The sequence below is a fragment of the Vipera ursinii genome, assembly GCF_947247035.1.
Source record: "Vipera ursinii genome assembly, chromosome: W".
NCBI classification, from domain to species: Eukaryota; Metazoa; Chordata; class Lepidosauria; order Squamata; family Viperidae; genus Vipera; species Vipera ursinii.
This window is the reverse complement of record NC_139522.1, coordinates 27,643,790-27,657,120: the sequence shown is the minus strand read 5'-3', so window position 1 is coordinate 27,657,120 and position 13,331 is coordinate 27,643,790. Positions and strand designations below refer to the sequence as shown.

The 13,331-nt window shown below is 50.3% G+C and overlaps 2 protein-coding genes across 2 annotated transcripts in view; one reads left to right on the top strand and one right to left on the bottom strand.

The window, feature by feature from the left end:
* Nucleotides 1-13,331, top strand: part of LOC310648221 (uncharacterized protein) — a gene marked incomplete at its 5' end in the record, with an annotated part of 797,336 nt that overhangs the window by 527,532 nt on the left and 256,473 nt on the right. The gene's annotated exons all lie outside the window — the stretch shown is intronic.
* Nucleotides 692-13,331, bottom strand: part of LOC310648308 (cullin-1-like) — a gene marked incomplete at its 5' end in the record, with an annotated part of 390,312 nt that continues 377,672 nt past the window's right edge. Inside the window, 2 exons of the mRNA XM_083376075.1 lie at nt 692-1,112; nt 1,723-1,836. Of these exons, the coding sequence (XP_083232201.1) occupies nt 1,032-1,112; nt 1,723-1,836 (195 nt within the window). The 3' untranslated portion in view covers nt 692-1,031. The remainder of the gene's footprint in view (nt 1,113-1,722; nt 1,837-13,331) is intronic.

Genomic DNA, 13,331 nt, shown 5'->3' with positions numbered 1-13,331 from the left:
CTATTTCATCTTAAATTGTATTTTATTTTAATTCCATTTTAAATTGTATTTTATCAAATTCCATTTTGGATTGCTTTTATCAAGTTTTGGTGACGGTTTGTTGCTGGAACTTTGCACTTTGATATGGCCCAAGGGCTAATCAATAAAGTTGTTGCTGTTGAATAAAGGATACTTGAACTTTGAATTCATATTGTTTGTTACCATCTTTAAACAAAGGCTTGGCTAAATGTATAGGTAAAATCTACTAATACTTTGACCTGCAGCTTACCCATGTTAGAACAAGTATTTCCACAATTCTAGTTGTTAAATATAGGGACACATGATTTCCTGCCACTAAGAGTATTATATAGCAATAAAGGATCAGTTTAGTTGACGTATTCTTACATGTTGAATATTTAATTTTTCCTTCACACTGCACTTAATATCAAAGGAAAAGGATCAAGATTGATCTGAGTGTTATAAAGTCTTGCTTGGTAGTACTAGAGACAATATTGAAAGTAAAACAGTACCCGGTTCATCTGGTTTTCATAATCATTGCTACTTTTATTTAAATTTAAGAAAGATAAAATCATGTAACTTAACAATAAAACCAAATGCAACTTGTACAGAAATTTTTATTTTTTTATCACATATTAAAAAATGAAACACACTAGACATATGATTTTTCATACCATATTTCACATGTGCCCAAATCGGAGTCTCTCAAAGTGCTGCCAACATGTATGTGCTGCCTGGGGCAACAGCTTTTCTTTGTATAGCCAATTTATTGATTTAAATGTAGTAGCATGCACCCTCCAGTGGAGAAGGTTTCAGATTCCATTCTGTTCTTAGATTAGATGGCTTTGGTGGTCATGTTTACAAACTTGAAATGTATCAATCCTGAGCAGGTCTGATGTAATTCCAGGACAGGCAGATGGCAGCCCTGGTCTTAGTTATACAAATGGAGAACCAGAGGGCAGCAGACCAAGAAGTTCCATTATCTTTCAAACTTGTTACTATTTAAGGGTGACACAGACAGCTGATAAAAACTGTTAAGCCAAATAACTATATGTGTCCTTTTCACCATCCACACGCTCCAAGTATTCCTTCTCTATTAGGATATCAATGCACTTCTGAAAATGGAAAGAAAAACAATTATCCAGACATATTTTCAAACACTTTCACCCTGTGACTCATTTTAGTGGAAGTGTTTAACAAGCTTTAACAGCAATGTAACTATAAGACATATGAAACAAGTAATAAAACTTTACTTAACCTGACATAAAGAACGATTTGACACAGGGAGCTATAGGGAGAGAGGCTGGAAAAAATGGCAACTACTGTACATAGTCCTGTTAGTATCAAAAATCTTAAAGAAGACCAAAAGTTTCATAAAGTCCACATATTGCACCTACCAAAATAAAGGATTGATTTTATCACCTAATAAGAACAATGGAGGGGGGAGTTCCAAAAGGGGAATTAAAGTACAAATATGGACTAAAAGTTGTTGAGTTTGATTACAAAACGACAACTACAATTCTGTAAGGCTTAAACATTTTTATTGAAACTGTTAATTGTCCTTGGCTTTCTCTGAATAGCTTAAACTGTTGTGATACCACATATTTTCCAATATGGAAAAAAAATCTTGTTAAACAGCCTTCTTGCAAATGAGTAAATCAGCATTTACCAAGCTAAGAAAGACTTCTACCTTCCAGCCACTACTAGATGGTTCTACAGACAAACCTTTATTACTGGGACTCGAGGTTTGAATCTCGATGACAGCTGGGTAAGTACTTCTCCAAGCAACTGCTGATGCTTAAGGACTTTTCTCATCTTCATAATCCTTACAATAGCAGCCTATAACATGCACAAAAAAGGTTTTAGAGTTACAGCCCATCCTCAATCAACAAATACTACTTTAGACTTATAATCACTGGAGAGGTGATTGTTATTTCAAAGATGGATGAATGCTATAGCAAGAATGTCCTTTGATTGCAAGAAAAATCTTTGCTAGCATGGAATCTTGAGGCACTTAAATACATCTCACATAGCTATACTAGTCTGTCTGATTCTACCCTGTGAACAGTACTATAAGGGCAGAGAAAAACATCTTTGATCAGAATACACATGCAAATGAATTAAACACAAATGTCAAGTTAATAAGCTGCTTCCTTGGACCAGAGAAATAAAAAATAAACTTGAGTAATTTTTTAAATGGAGTAAGTCCTACTGTGATTTTTTTTCACATTCTATACCTGTCCAAGGAAGAAGGGATAAAAAGGAGTGAAGAATCCTTTAAGAAGAGTGCTGTGTTATGGAACCTGAATATTAGCAGAGTTCAGTGTTAACATACATATTGGTATATAAACAGTCTCGTCTGTCCCTCCTTTCTTCCTTTAATTTATAAGCCCCTTCAATTGTCCAAGCAACTCTACAACTCTTGGGGAGAGATGCCATCTTGCAGGGCATGGTGGCCACAGAGAAGGCAAATTTCCAAGGTTCCACCAGATAATTTGAACGATGGGAGCTGGAACATGATTTTATAGGATAAGCAAATGTAACTGGAAAGAAGGGATTCTGAAGATAACCAGGCCCTGAGGCCATAAAGTCTTTAGTTAGGTTCTATTATCATCTAGAGTGTAGCTCAGAAACCAAAGGTGTTACCTGGGTGACTCAAGGTGTACTTGTAACCACTCATGCAGTCACACTGTGGAATAGCTATACCTTCTGAGTGGTCCTCAAGAACAATTCAACGTAGAGCTCATTGTAACAGAAAAACCACAAGCGGATTAAGGCATGTGTGAGTAGGAACTCTCAGTCCAGGAAAAGGTACATACAAGAGGCATCTGTGCAAAAGCCTTTCTGGCCACTGTTGCCACCTGCTCTTCAAGCAAGAGTCTAGGAGGACCCCCAATTTATGTACTAATCCAGGGGTCCCCAACCTGTGAGCCATGGCCCAGTAGTGAGCTGTGGCCTGCTGGCCACTGGGCCGCACACATACCCTCACTTGTGCTAGTGCCGTGGCCACAAGGTGCGAAAATGGGCTGCTGCTGTCTCAAAAATGGGACGCTGCTGCTGAGCCTCGGCCACAAAAACAGGCCACCGCTGCACCTCAGGGCGTGAAAATGGGATGCTGACGCACCTTGGGGCGCAAAAACAGGATGCTGATGATGTGCTGCAAGGCACAAAAACGGCATCACTGCACCACCGGGGTGCAAAAACAGGCAGCCACCATGCTGCAAGACACAAAAATGACCGCCGACAAATCGCTGTGCCACGCAAGAATGTGCCGGCACTAGTGAGTATCACGTGGGCACTAGCCCCACCCCATTTGCAGCACACGTGTGCTCGCAGCCCCATGCGCATGCACACACACATGTAAAATGCTTTCCCCTCCCTTTTACTCGTGTCTGCCAACCAACGAAGGTTGGGGACCCCTGTACTAATCCATCTGGTGAAGTTGGAAGGCCCCCCAAAACAAGACCACTGAACACCCACCCCCTTGACATTCAGAAGATCTCTACCCGCCTTAGCCTTCCAAAAAGCACTGAAGACCTGGCTTTTCAGGATCCAATGTGAGTCCGTCACCAGAACCAAACGTTTATTCTTCCAAGCTTTCGGGCTGGTGCAGGAGCCCATCCTTAGGGAACTTCTCTCTCTCTCTAGAATGTGTGCACTGGACTGTTCCACACTATTTATGTCAATGCTGCTAACATCGGATGTTCTTGCTTGACAACATAGAGAGATGTAGCCTTTTTCTTTAAATTGTATGTTACTTTTAGAGTTAGAATTAGTGGACGCTGGGGGGGGACAGTAGGGAGAATGTATCTCAAGACTGTTTGTAATAAGAGAAGATAAGAATTGGGTTGAATAAGGGAGGGAAAGTTTGCATTTTGTACTAATTGGAGAATGTGATTTATGACATTTAATTAAGGGAGGGAATTGTGCTTGATACAATGTGTTCAGGGGAGGAGAATTCAGATCTTGGCTTCCAATATGTACATGCCGAAGCTATGCTACTATATTAAAAGATTCTTTAAGGTAAACAATGCCTTGAAGTTCTTTGAAGTACTGCATTTGTCAGAACCATGACATTAAGCCAAGATCTAAAACTTTTCAAACTATTTAGTGGTCTTGAACCCCAGCCGGTCTCTCCAGACTTGAAGGGAGCTGGCAGAGATTCAAGAGAAGATTTCATCATGGGAAAAGAGAAACTACTTGCTACCCCGGGGGGGGGAGCGACAGATAGCAAGCTGGGGGAAGAACAACTTTGACAGGTCTCCCAGCTAGGAGAGCTGATCTGGCAGTCAGAGCAGGCCCAGCCCAGTGCAGACACCAGATGCCTTGAGACTGCCTTGCCACCCTCAAAGGTTTCAAAAGCAGACCGGTGGAGAGCTACCAGATCGTATGCCACTGAAGGTTCGGGTGAGTCACTGGAAAGATTTGAAAAGCCAGAGATGAGAAGCAGAAATCAACTCCTACTGAGAAGAGCCTACAGCCCCTCCATTGCAGATCAGACAGCCTTCCAGACCCTGTCTTCCCCTGCCAGGGCCTCCAGCCCTACAGAGAGAGAGAACCCCAGTCTGAGGCCTCTGCAACAATGGGGAGTTTGGCAGCTCCCGCAAGTGGATGGTCAGCAACATCAGAGCTTGCCACAGCTACTAGAGGCCTTACAACAGCTTGGGGTGGTGCAGAAGCCAGGAGATCAGCAGCTGGTGGGAGGACGACCACAGCAAGGAGATTGGTCACCACCCCCGAACATACAGCAACCACTGAGGAGGAGATCCAGCAGCAATCCCCACCCATCCAGCAACCTTTGAGGGGCCTACAGCAGCAGAGGGCGCCACAACTCTATGCCAACCAGCAGCAGGAAGTTCAACAACAGCCCCCACCCAGGAAGCTGTCTTTAGGAGACCCCTGACAACCCAGGAGGTTGCAACTGCAGATATTACAAACACGGCAGGGGGCGTGGGCACAGCCCCTGAATGTGCAACCCCTGGGCATGCAGCAGCAGTCAGGTTGGGACCAGCAGCAACTGGGGGTGCAACTGTGTTGTGATTCAGGGTCAGCCTGTAGGTTCGGCAGTTGGGTCGGATGACTCAGAGGAGGAGGGGGGTGTTGAAGGCCTTGCTGATGATAGCCCTCAGGCAGGCCCCTCCCACTTGGTCACCATGGAGACCCAGCTGTGTGAGCCTGACAGTGTGGATGAAGATGACCCACAGCTGGCCCTGTTCGAGGACGCCCGACGCAGGAGGCAGTCAAGTAGGAGTAAACAGAGGAGGGCAATGGGGCTTCTCGGAAGGAGGGAGAGAGAAGCCACGCCCTGAACTCTTTATAAAGGACTTGTGTGGGGAGGGCTGGTTTGCTGAAAGCAACCGCTCAGATAGTGTTTCAAAGCTCCAGTATATTGGTTCGTGTCTTGTTTGTTTTTGTAATAAATTTGGCAGACGTATTCCATCCTCTTGCCGTCTGTAAAGGGGTTGCCTTTTCTGCAAGGCCGGTAGCAGGCTGGTCCAGAACAAACTGTCACAGTGGGGAGCCCAGCAGCCAGTGTTTGATCCACCTTTCAGAGCAACCTTCGTTGGGGACCCAGAGTACAGTAACTGATTTTTTTTCTCAACCAAGTGCACTCTCATTTGAACCACTGTGCCTACCTCTACCCAGACCCAGCTGCTATGGTTGACGTGATTGCATCTAGTCTAGAGGGAGAGGCATCTGAATGGCTGAATAATTTATACAATGAGCAAGCCCCTGAATTGGAGGACCCCCACCTCTTCCTCCTAGGACTGAGAGAAAGATTTGAGGACCCATCCATTGCCCTCAAAGCAGAAGAACAAATCCATAAGATAAAGCAAGCCGGCCGGCCTGCCCTGGAGTATGTACAAGAGTTTCTCAAGATAGCCGGTCAGATAGAGAGGTGGCCTGAGCAGTCCATAGTCCATCACTTCAGGGAAGGGATGGACGACCAACTCTCTTGGGCCTGCATCTATCGAGCGGTACCTGATCAGCTGCAAGCATGGTACCAGGCGGCGGTAAAACTAGACATTCAGCTTGCCCGCTATAAGAAACCTCCCCCACCTGAAGCCAAGCCGAGCCCAGAGCAACCACCACCCCGAGGATCTCCAACTGCTGCAGCTGCTGAAAGACCCAGGCCACCTGCAGGCCCGCCAATCAAGTGCTTCCGATGCAGACAGCAGAGACATCAAGCACCGAACTGCCCAGTCCCCTACCACCAACAGCAGAGCAGACCAGGACCAGCAGCGAGAAAGAAACCTGCACAGCAGCCAATGAGAGAGAAATCCAACTGGATTACACAGGAACCTGTTATCCAGGTCACATCCCCCACACAGCAGGATGCAGGGACTCATGCTGGATCTGCCCCCACTCTACCCTCTTTCAACAGTGATGACAAAGGAGAGAACGACCCAATGGTGAGCTGACACGTCCCACCTTTCTCACTACCTGCCAAGTTCATAATCTCTAAGTCGGGTACGCAGGTAGATTTAAAAGTGCTAGTTGATTCTGGATGCTCCCGATGCATCATTAGTTTGTCATTTGCCATAAAATTGGGTATACGAGCAAAAATGCTCTCCAAACATGTGAGTTTTGAGCAAGCCGATGGGTCCCTGATGGGAGAGACTTTAGTCACGCAATTAACGGAGCCCCTACGCATAGTAATAGGTGAGCACTGGAAGTTCATTCGTTTCCTGGTGGCTCCAAAAATGACTGAGGCTGTGATCCTAGGATTAGCCTGGTTGGACAAATGGAAGCCATTTATCTGGTGGAAGAAAGAAAAGAGAACTGTGAGACTACCTATAGGGCCCAATCCCCCACATTGATTCAACAGATGTTACAGGGAATTTTAGCCCACCCAATGAGCAAGTGCACATGGCTGCCTCACAGCCACCAGGCAAGCCGCTCATCCCCAGCGAGTATCGGGACCTAGCAGAGGCATTCTGTGAGAAAGAATGTGATACCTTGCCTCCTCACTGCCCAATGATTGTTCCATTGAACTGTTGCCAGGGGCCAAACATCCACGACCAAGAATGTACACATCGCCCCCTTGAAATGGAGGCGATGCAGCGATACGTGGATACAAATCTAGCAAGGGATTCATTGAATGGGCCAAGTCAGCTGTGTGAGCCCCTGTGTTGTTTAAAGAAAAGAAAGATGGGTCTCTCTGTCTCTGTTGATTATAAAGGTCTGAACATGGTGAGTGTGGAGAATAAACATCCCCTCCCCCTCCTGAAGGACTTACTGACCCACCTAGCAAAGGGGAGTGTCTTCACTAAACTAGACCTGAGAGAAGCATATTACCGGGTGAGAATAAAGGAGTGAGATGAGTGGAAAACTGCCTTCAACTGCCCCTTGGGAAGTGTTCTGAACCAGCCTGCTACCGGCCTTGCAATAAGGCAAACCCCTGTTCAAACAGTAGAGACTGGAGAGCGTCTAAGGCTGGAAAGCGTCTGCCAAGATTTATTACTCAAATAACAGAACAAGAAACAAAAACACTGGAACTTGAATCCTCAAACGGAAGGGTTGCTTTCAGCAACCAGCCCTTCCCCAAACACTCCTTTTATTTAGAGTTCAGGGCGTGGTCTCCCTGTGCCTCCTCCCGAGGAGTCCCACAGCCTTTCTCTGCTTGGTCCTGCTCGACTGCCTCCTGCGTCGGGCGTCCTTGAACAAGGCCAGCTGTGGGTCATCATCCTCCGCACTATCGGGCTCACGCAGCTGAGAAGAGGGCCCCGGCTGGGGGCTCTGCGAAGCCTCCAAGCCGTCATCAGCCAGTTCGTCTAACACACCCTCCTCCTCCCCCTCATCTGAGTCATCCGAGACATCTGAGCCGGCTGCCGGACCCACAGGCTGGCCCTGAGTCACAACACTATCCCGCACCGCAGGGCCCTTCCCCCGGGGCTGCCGATCCGGATGCGGTCGGGATGGGAATTGTTCGTGAAAAGCAGTCACCAACGCAGGGGCATGAACGGCGGTCGTGTCTTCCCATGTGAAGTCCTCCGGCCCGTACCCTTTCCACTCGATCAGGTACTGGAAGCGACCTTTCAACCAACGGGAATCCCTGATGCTGGCGACCTCGTACTCGGGGGTGCTGCCTCCATCACGAGGTCCTGATGGGGGAGGTTCCGCTTGGCGAAGTGGACAAGCCGGTTGTTCGGGGACCAACAAGGACCGATGGAAGACGGGATGCACGCGCAGGGAACGTGGCAGAGTTAAACGATAGGCGACCGGATTGATGACGGCCTCGACTGGGAACGGTCCAAGGTAACGGTGGTCCAGCTTCCTCGCCGGCCGTGTGGATGGTAGGTTCCTGGTGGACAGCCAGACCCGATCCCCCACCGATAGTGGAGGCGTATCCCTTCTCGACCGATCGGTGAACCTCTTGTAGTCGGCCTTGGCCTTCTCCAGCTGCCGTCGCACCAACCGATGGATCGCCTGTAACTCCGCCATGAAGTCGTTCGCTGCCGGCTCCGGTGAGTCCACGGGAGAAAGGGGGAAAAACCGGGGGTGATAACCCACATTGGCCAAGAACGGTGTCATCTGCGTGGAGGTGTGCTGCGAGTTGTTAAAAGCAAACTCGGCTATGGCCAAATAGTCCACCCAATTGTCCTGCTGCAGGTTGACGTAGCAGTGCAGATACTGCTCTAAGATACCAATGACCTTCTCGGTACCCCCGTCAGTTTGAGGATGATGCGCGGACGAGAGGCAAACCTTAATGTCCAACGCACGCATCAACTCCTGCCAGAAGCGGGCTGTAAACTGGGCCCCCCTATCGGAGACGACTCTATCGGGGAGGCCGTGCAACCGAAACACCTGTTGGATGAACATGCGACTAGTGGCGCGAGCTGACGGTAAGCCGTGACAGGGGATGAAGTGCGCCATCTTGGTCAGCATGTCCACCACCACAAACACTGTCGTGAAGCCAGAGGATGGAGGTAGATCCGTCAAAAAGTCCATGGACACAGCCCCCCAGGGTCTCTTGCGTGTTGGCAAAGGCTGCAGTAAACCAGGCGGGGCCCCTGTCGCTGACTTGGCCTGCCTGCATGGGATGCAGGAGGTGACATAGGACTGGACATCGTGTCGGACTCGGGGCCACCAGAAGGTACGGGAGACCAGGTTCAGAGTCTTGAACAGGCCAAAATGCCCCGCAGCCGGGTTATCATGACACTGGCTGAGGACGAGTCCCCTGAGTGGCCCTCCCGGAACATAGAGCCGGTCACGATAATACAGAAGACCATCCGTGACCGACCAAGGCGAATCTGGCCCCACCTCTTCCTTCCGCTGAGCCACCCACGCCTCCTGCTGCTGCGCCTCCCGGATCCGAGCCCGTATATCAACCGGCTCCCGCACCGCAGCAAAAGAGTCAACGGGGATCACTGTCCTGGGCGGAAGCTTATCTTCCACTCGGGTGTATTCGGGCTTCCTGGACAGAGCATCCGCTCTCTGGTTGTGCCCGCTTGGTATGTACCGCACCCGGAAGTCAAACCTCGCAAAGAAAAGGGACCACCGGATCTGGCGTTGGTTCAAATTCCGAGCGGTCTGCAGGCTTTCCAGATTCTTGTGGTCCGTCCGGACCTCGATTTGATGCCGCGCCCCCTCCAGATGATGCCTCCAAGCCTCGAACGCCGCCTTGATGGCCAGCAGCTCCTTCTCCCAGATGGTATAGTTGCGCTCCGAGGGGTTCAATTTCCGAGAGTGATACGCGCAAGGGAAAAGGGTACCGCTGGGCGTCGTTGCCTGGAGTAACACGGCCCCAATGGCAATGTCGGAGGCGTCCGCCTCCACGACAAACGGCCGTTGCGGGTCGGGATGCTTCAAGATGGGCTCCTTCATGAAGGCGTCCTTCAAAGCCTGGAACGCCTGTTGTTCGGGGGCGTTCCACTGGAACCGAGTCTTCTTCTGCAGGAGCCGGGTGAGGGGGGCTGTCAAGGCAGCAAAGCCAGGGATGAATGTTCGATAGTAGTTGGCAAATCCAAGAAGTCGCTGAACATCCTTCACGCGACGCGGGGGTTGCCAACTCTGCAACGACTCAACTTTACTCGGCTCCATGGCGATGCCCTCAGGAGAAATGCGGTGACCCAGGAAATCGATGGTCACCTGGTAGAACTGGCACTTCTCCAACTTGGCAAACAGCCGATGTTTCCGGAGGCGCTGCAGGACCTGACGGAGATGCTGATGATGCGCTTCACGCGACAGGGAGTAAATCAGGATGTCGTCCAGGTAAATCACGACAAACTGGTCCAACAGATCCCGAAAGATGTCATTCATAAAATGCTGAAACACAGCGGGGGCGTTGGTCAGGCCAAACGGCATCACCGTGTACTCGAAATGTCCATAGCGAGTACCAAACGCCGTCTTCCACTCATCACCCGGCCGAACCCTGACGAGGTTGTAAGCTCCACACAGGTCCAGTTTCGTGAAGATCTTAGCCTCCCGGAGTCGGTCCAGGAGCTCGGGGATGAGGGGCAGCGGGTAGCGGTTACGCACCGTGATGGCGTTGAGTTTCCGGTAGTCACAGCAAAGCCGTAACTCGCCCGACTTCTTTTTGACGAAGAGCACGGGCGCAGACACTGGCGAGGACGAGGGCCGGATGAAACCACGAGCCAAATTCTTTGTCAGGAAGTCCCGCAATGCAGCCAACTCGGGCTCCGACATGGAGTACAAACGCCCCACTGGGAGAGGCGCATCAGGGACTAGATCAATGGAGCAGTCATAGGGCCTGTGCGGGGGTAATTGATCCGCCTCTGACTCGCTGAACACATCAGCAAAGTCGGACAGTTCGGGAGGCAAGGAAACCCCTGGGGAACCCTCCACCTGGCCGGCACAGATATGGCGGGTGTGGTCCACGCACTGCAAACTTGGGAAGGTGACCAAGTTCTGAGACCAATAGATCTGTGGATCATGCGCCCGGAGCCATGCCAGTCCCAAGACCACGGGGAAGTGCAGATCCGAAGTGATGTAGAACTGGATGGCCTCCACATGGGAACTGATGGCCATACACACTGGTTGCGTGGCGGCCGTAATAGGCCCGGACAGGAGCACTCGACCATCAATAGTCTCCACTAGCATGGGCGGATCCACCGGACACTGGGGAACAGCCCATTTGGCCACAAAGGCCGAGTCCATAAAGTTTGTGGTAGCCCCAGAGTCAATTAAGGCATGGACCGGAATCCCCTCTGGCTTGCCAGGAAGGATCAGACGTGCCTCCAAAATCAAATGCCGTGGAGGTTCACAGGCACCGTCGGAACGGCGTCGCTCGGTGTGGTCGTTGTGGGTCGCCCGATCTATCACACCGTCTAGATCGGGCTCGGGCCGTTTCCCGACAGCAAAGTAGGGGACTTTCTCGGGGCAGGCTTGGTCACTGATGCCCGCTGACGCTTCTTTGGGCAAGAAGCAGCCAAATGTCCAGGGTCCCCACAGTAAAAGCACAACCCCCCCGATCGTCGTCTGTCCATTTCCGTCACCGATAGACGGGACCTGGCGGCACCCAGCTCCATTGGCTCCTCCCTCTGGACTGGGGGCTCACGCACAACAGGGGCGGCAGGGGTCTGTGGGGTGGCACGGCGACTCTTTCGCTGCTGCAGCCGGGCATCGATCCGCAGACAAAGATGGATCAGCCCATTCAGGTCTGAGGGAATGTCCACGCGGGCCAGCTCATCCAACATCTCCTCCGACAAGCCATCCTGGAAGGCATCCACGAGCGCAGCCTCATTCCATGCGGAATCCTGGCAAAGCAGCCGGAAATCGCTGATATAGGCCTGTAGGGGGCGCTGACCCTGCCTCAGAGCTTTCAGGCGTCGGGTGGCAGTCTGCGCCTTAATTGGGTCCTCGTACATGAGGCGCATATGGTCACAAAACCCCCCAAAGTTATCCAACAAAGGGCTAGGTTGTGCCAGCAGAGGCGTGCCCCAACGAGCTGCATCCCCCGACAGAAGGCTCAACACGAATCCCACCTTATCCCGGTCAGTGGGGAAATCAGCTGCTCTCACGCTGATAAAAAGCTGGCATTGTCCCAGGAAGGCAGGAAACAGTTCTGGATTGCCAGCAAATTTATCCGGCATAACTATCTGACATTTCCTCCTGGGTGGGGGTGCAGCATGTACCTGAGCTTGCAGTTGAGCCACCTGAGCTGCCAGCAAAGTGAGTTGCTGGGTGAGCTGAGCATTCTCGGCACGAAGCTGCTCCATCATAGTAATAAGGGGTGGGAGGCTGAAAGCAAACTGTTCTGAACCAGCCTGCTACCGGCCTTGCCATAAGGCAAACCCCTGTTCAAACAGTAGAGACTGGAGAGCGTCTAAGGCTGGAAAGCGTCTGCCAAGATTTATTACTCAAATAACAGAACAAGAAACAAAAACACTGGAACTTGAATCCTCAAACGGAAGGGTTGCTTTCAGCAACCAGCCCTTCCCCAAACACTCCTTTTATTTAGAGTTCAGGGCGTGGTCTCCCTGTGCCTCCTCCCGAGGAGTCCCACAGCCTTTCTCTGCTTGGTCCTGCTCGACTGCCTCCTGCGTCGGGCGTCCTTGAACAGGGCCAGCTGTGGGTCATCATCCTCCGCACTATCGGGCTCACGCAGCTGAGAAGAGGGCCCCGGCTGGGGGCTCTGCGAAGCCTCCAAGCCGTCATCAGCCAGTTCGTCTTCCACACCCTCCTCCTCCCCCTCATCTGAGTCATCCGAGACATCTGAGCCGGCTGCCGGACCCACAGGCTGGCCCTGAGTCACAACAGGAAGCTACCAGTTCAAAGTCATGCCATTTGGACTGCAGGGGACCCCAACCGTATTTATGCAGTTGAATAATGAGGTCCTACATGATCATTTATACAGTGGGTTCTGGTGTATCTTGATGACATCCTGATACACAGTACGAATATGACTGACCATATAAATCTGGTGAGAGAAGTGTTAAAGAAACTATTGAATGCCAAGCTTTATGTGAGCCAGCAGTGTGCTGCAGCTGCCAAAAAAGCCAACACAGTGCTAGGCTGCATTAACAGAGGGATAGAATCAAGATCAAGTGAAGTACTAATACCACTTTACAATGCTTTGGTAAGGCCACACCTGGAATACTGCATCCAGTTTTGGTCACCACGAATGTAAAAAAGATGTCGAGACTCTAGAAAGGGTACAGAGAAGAGCAACAAAGATGATTAGGGGGCTGGAGGCTAAAACATATAGGGAACGGTTGCTGGAATTGGGTATGTGTAGTTTAATGAAGAGAAGGGTGAGGGGGGACATGATAGCAGTGTTCCAATATCTCAGGGGCTACCACAAGGAAGAGGAAGTCAAGCTATTCTCCAAAGCACCTGAAAGCAGGACAAGAAGCAACGGATGGAAACTA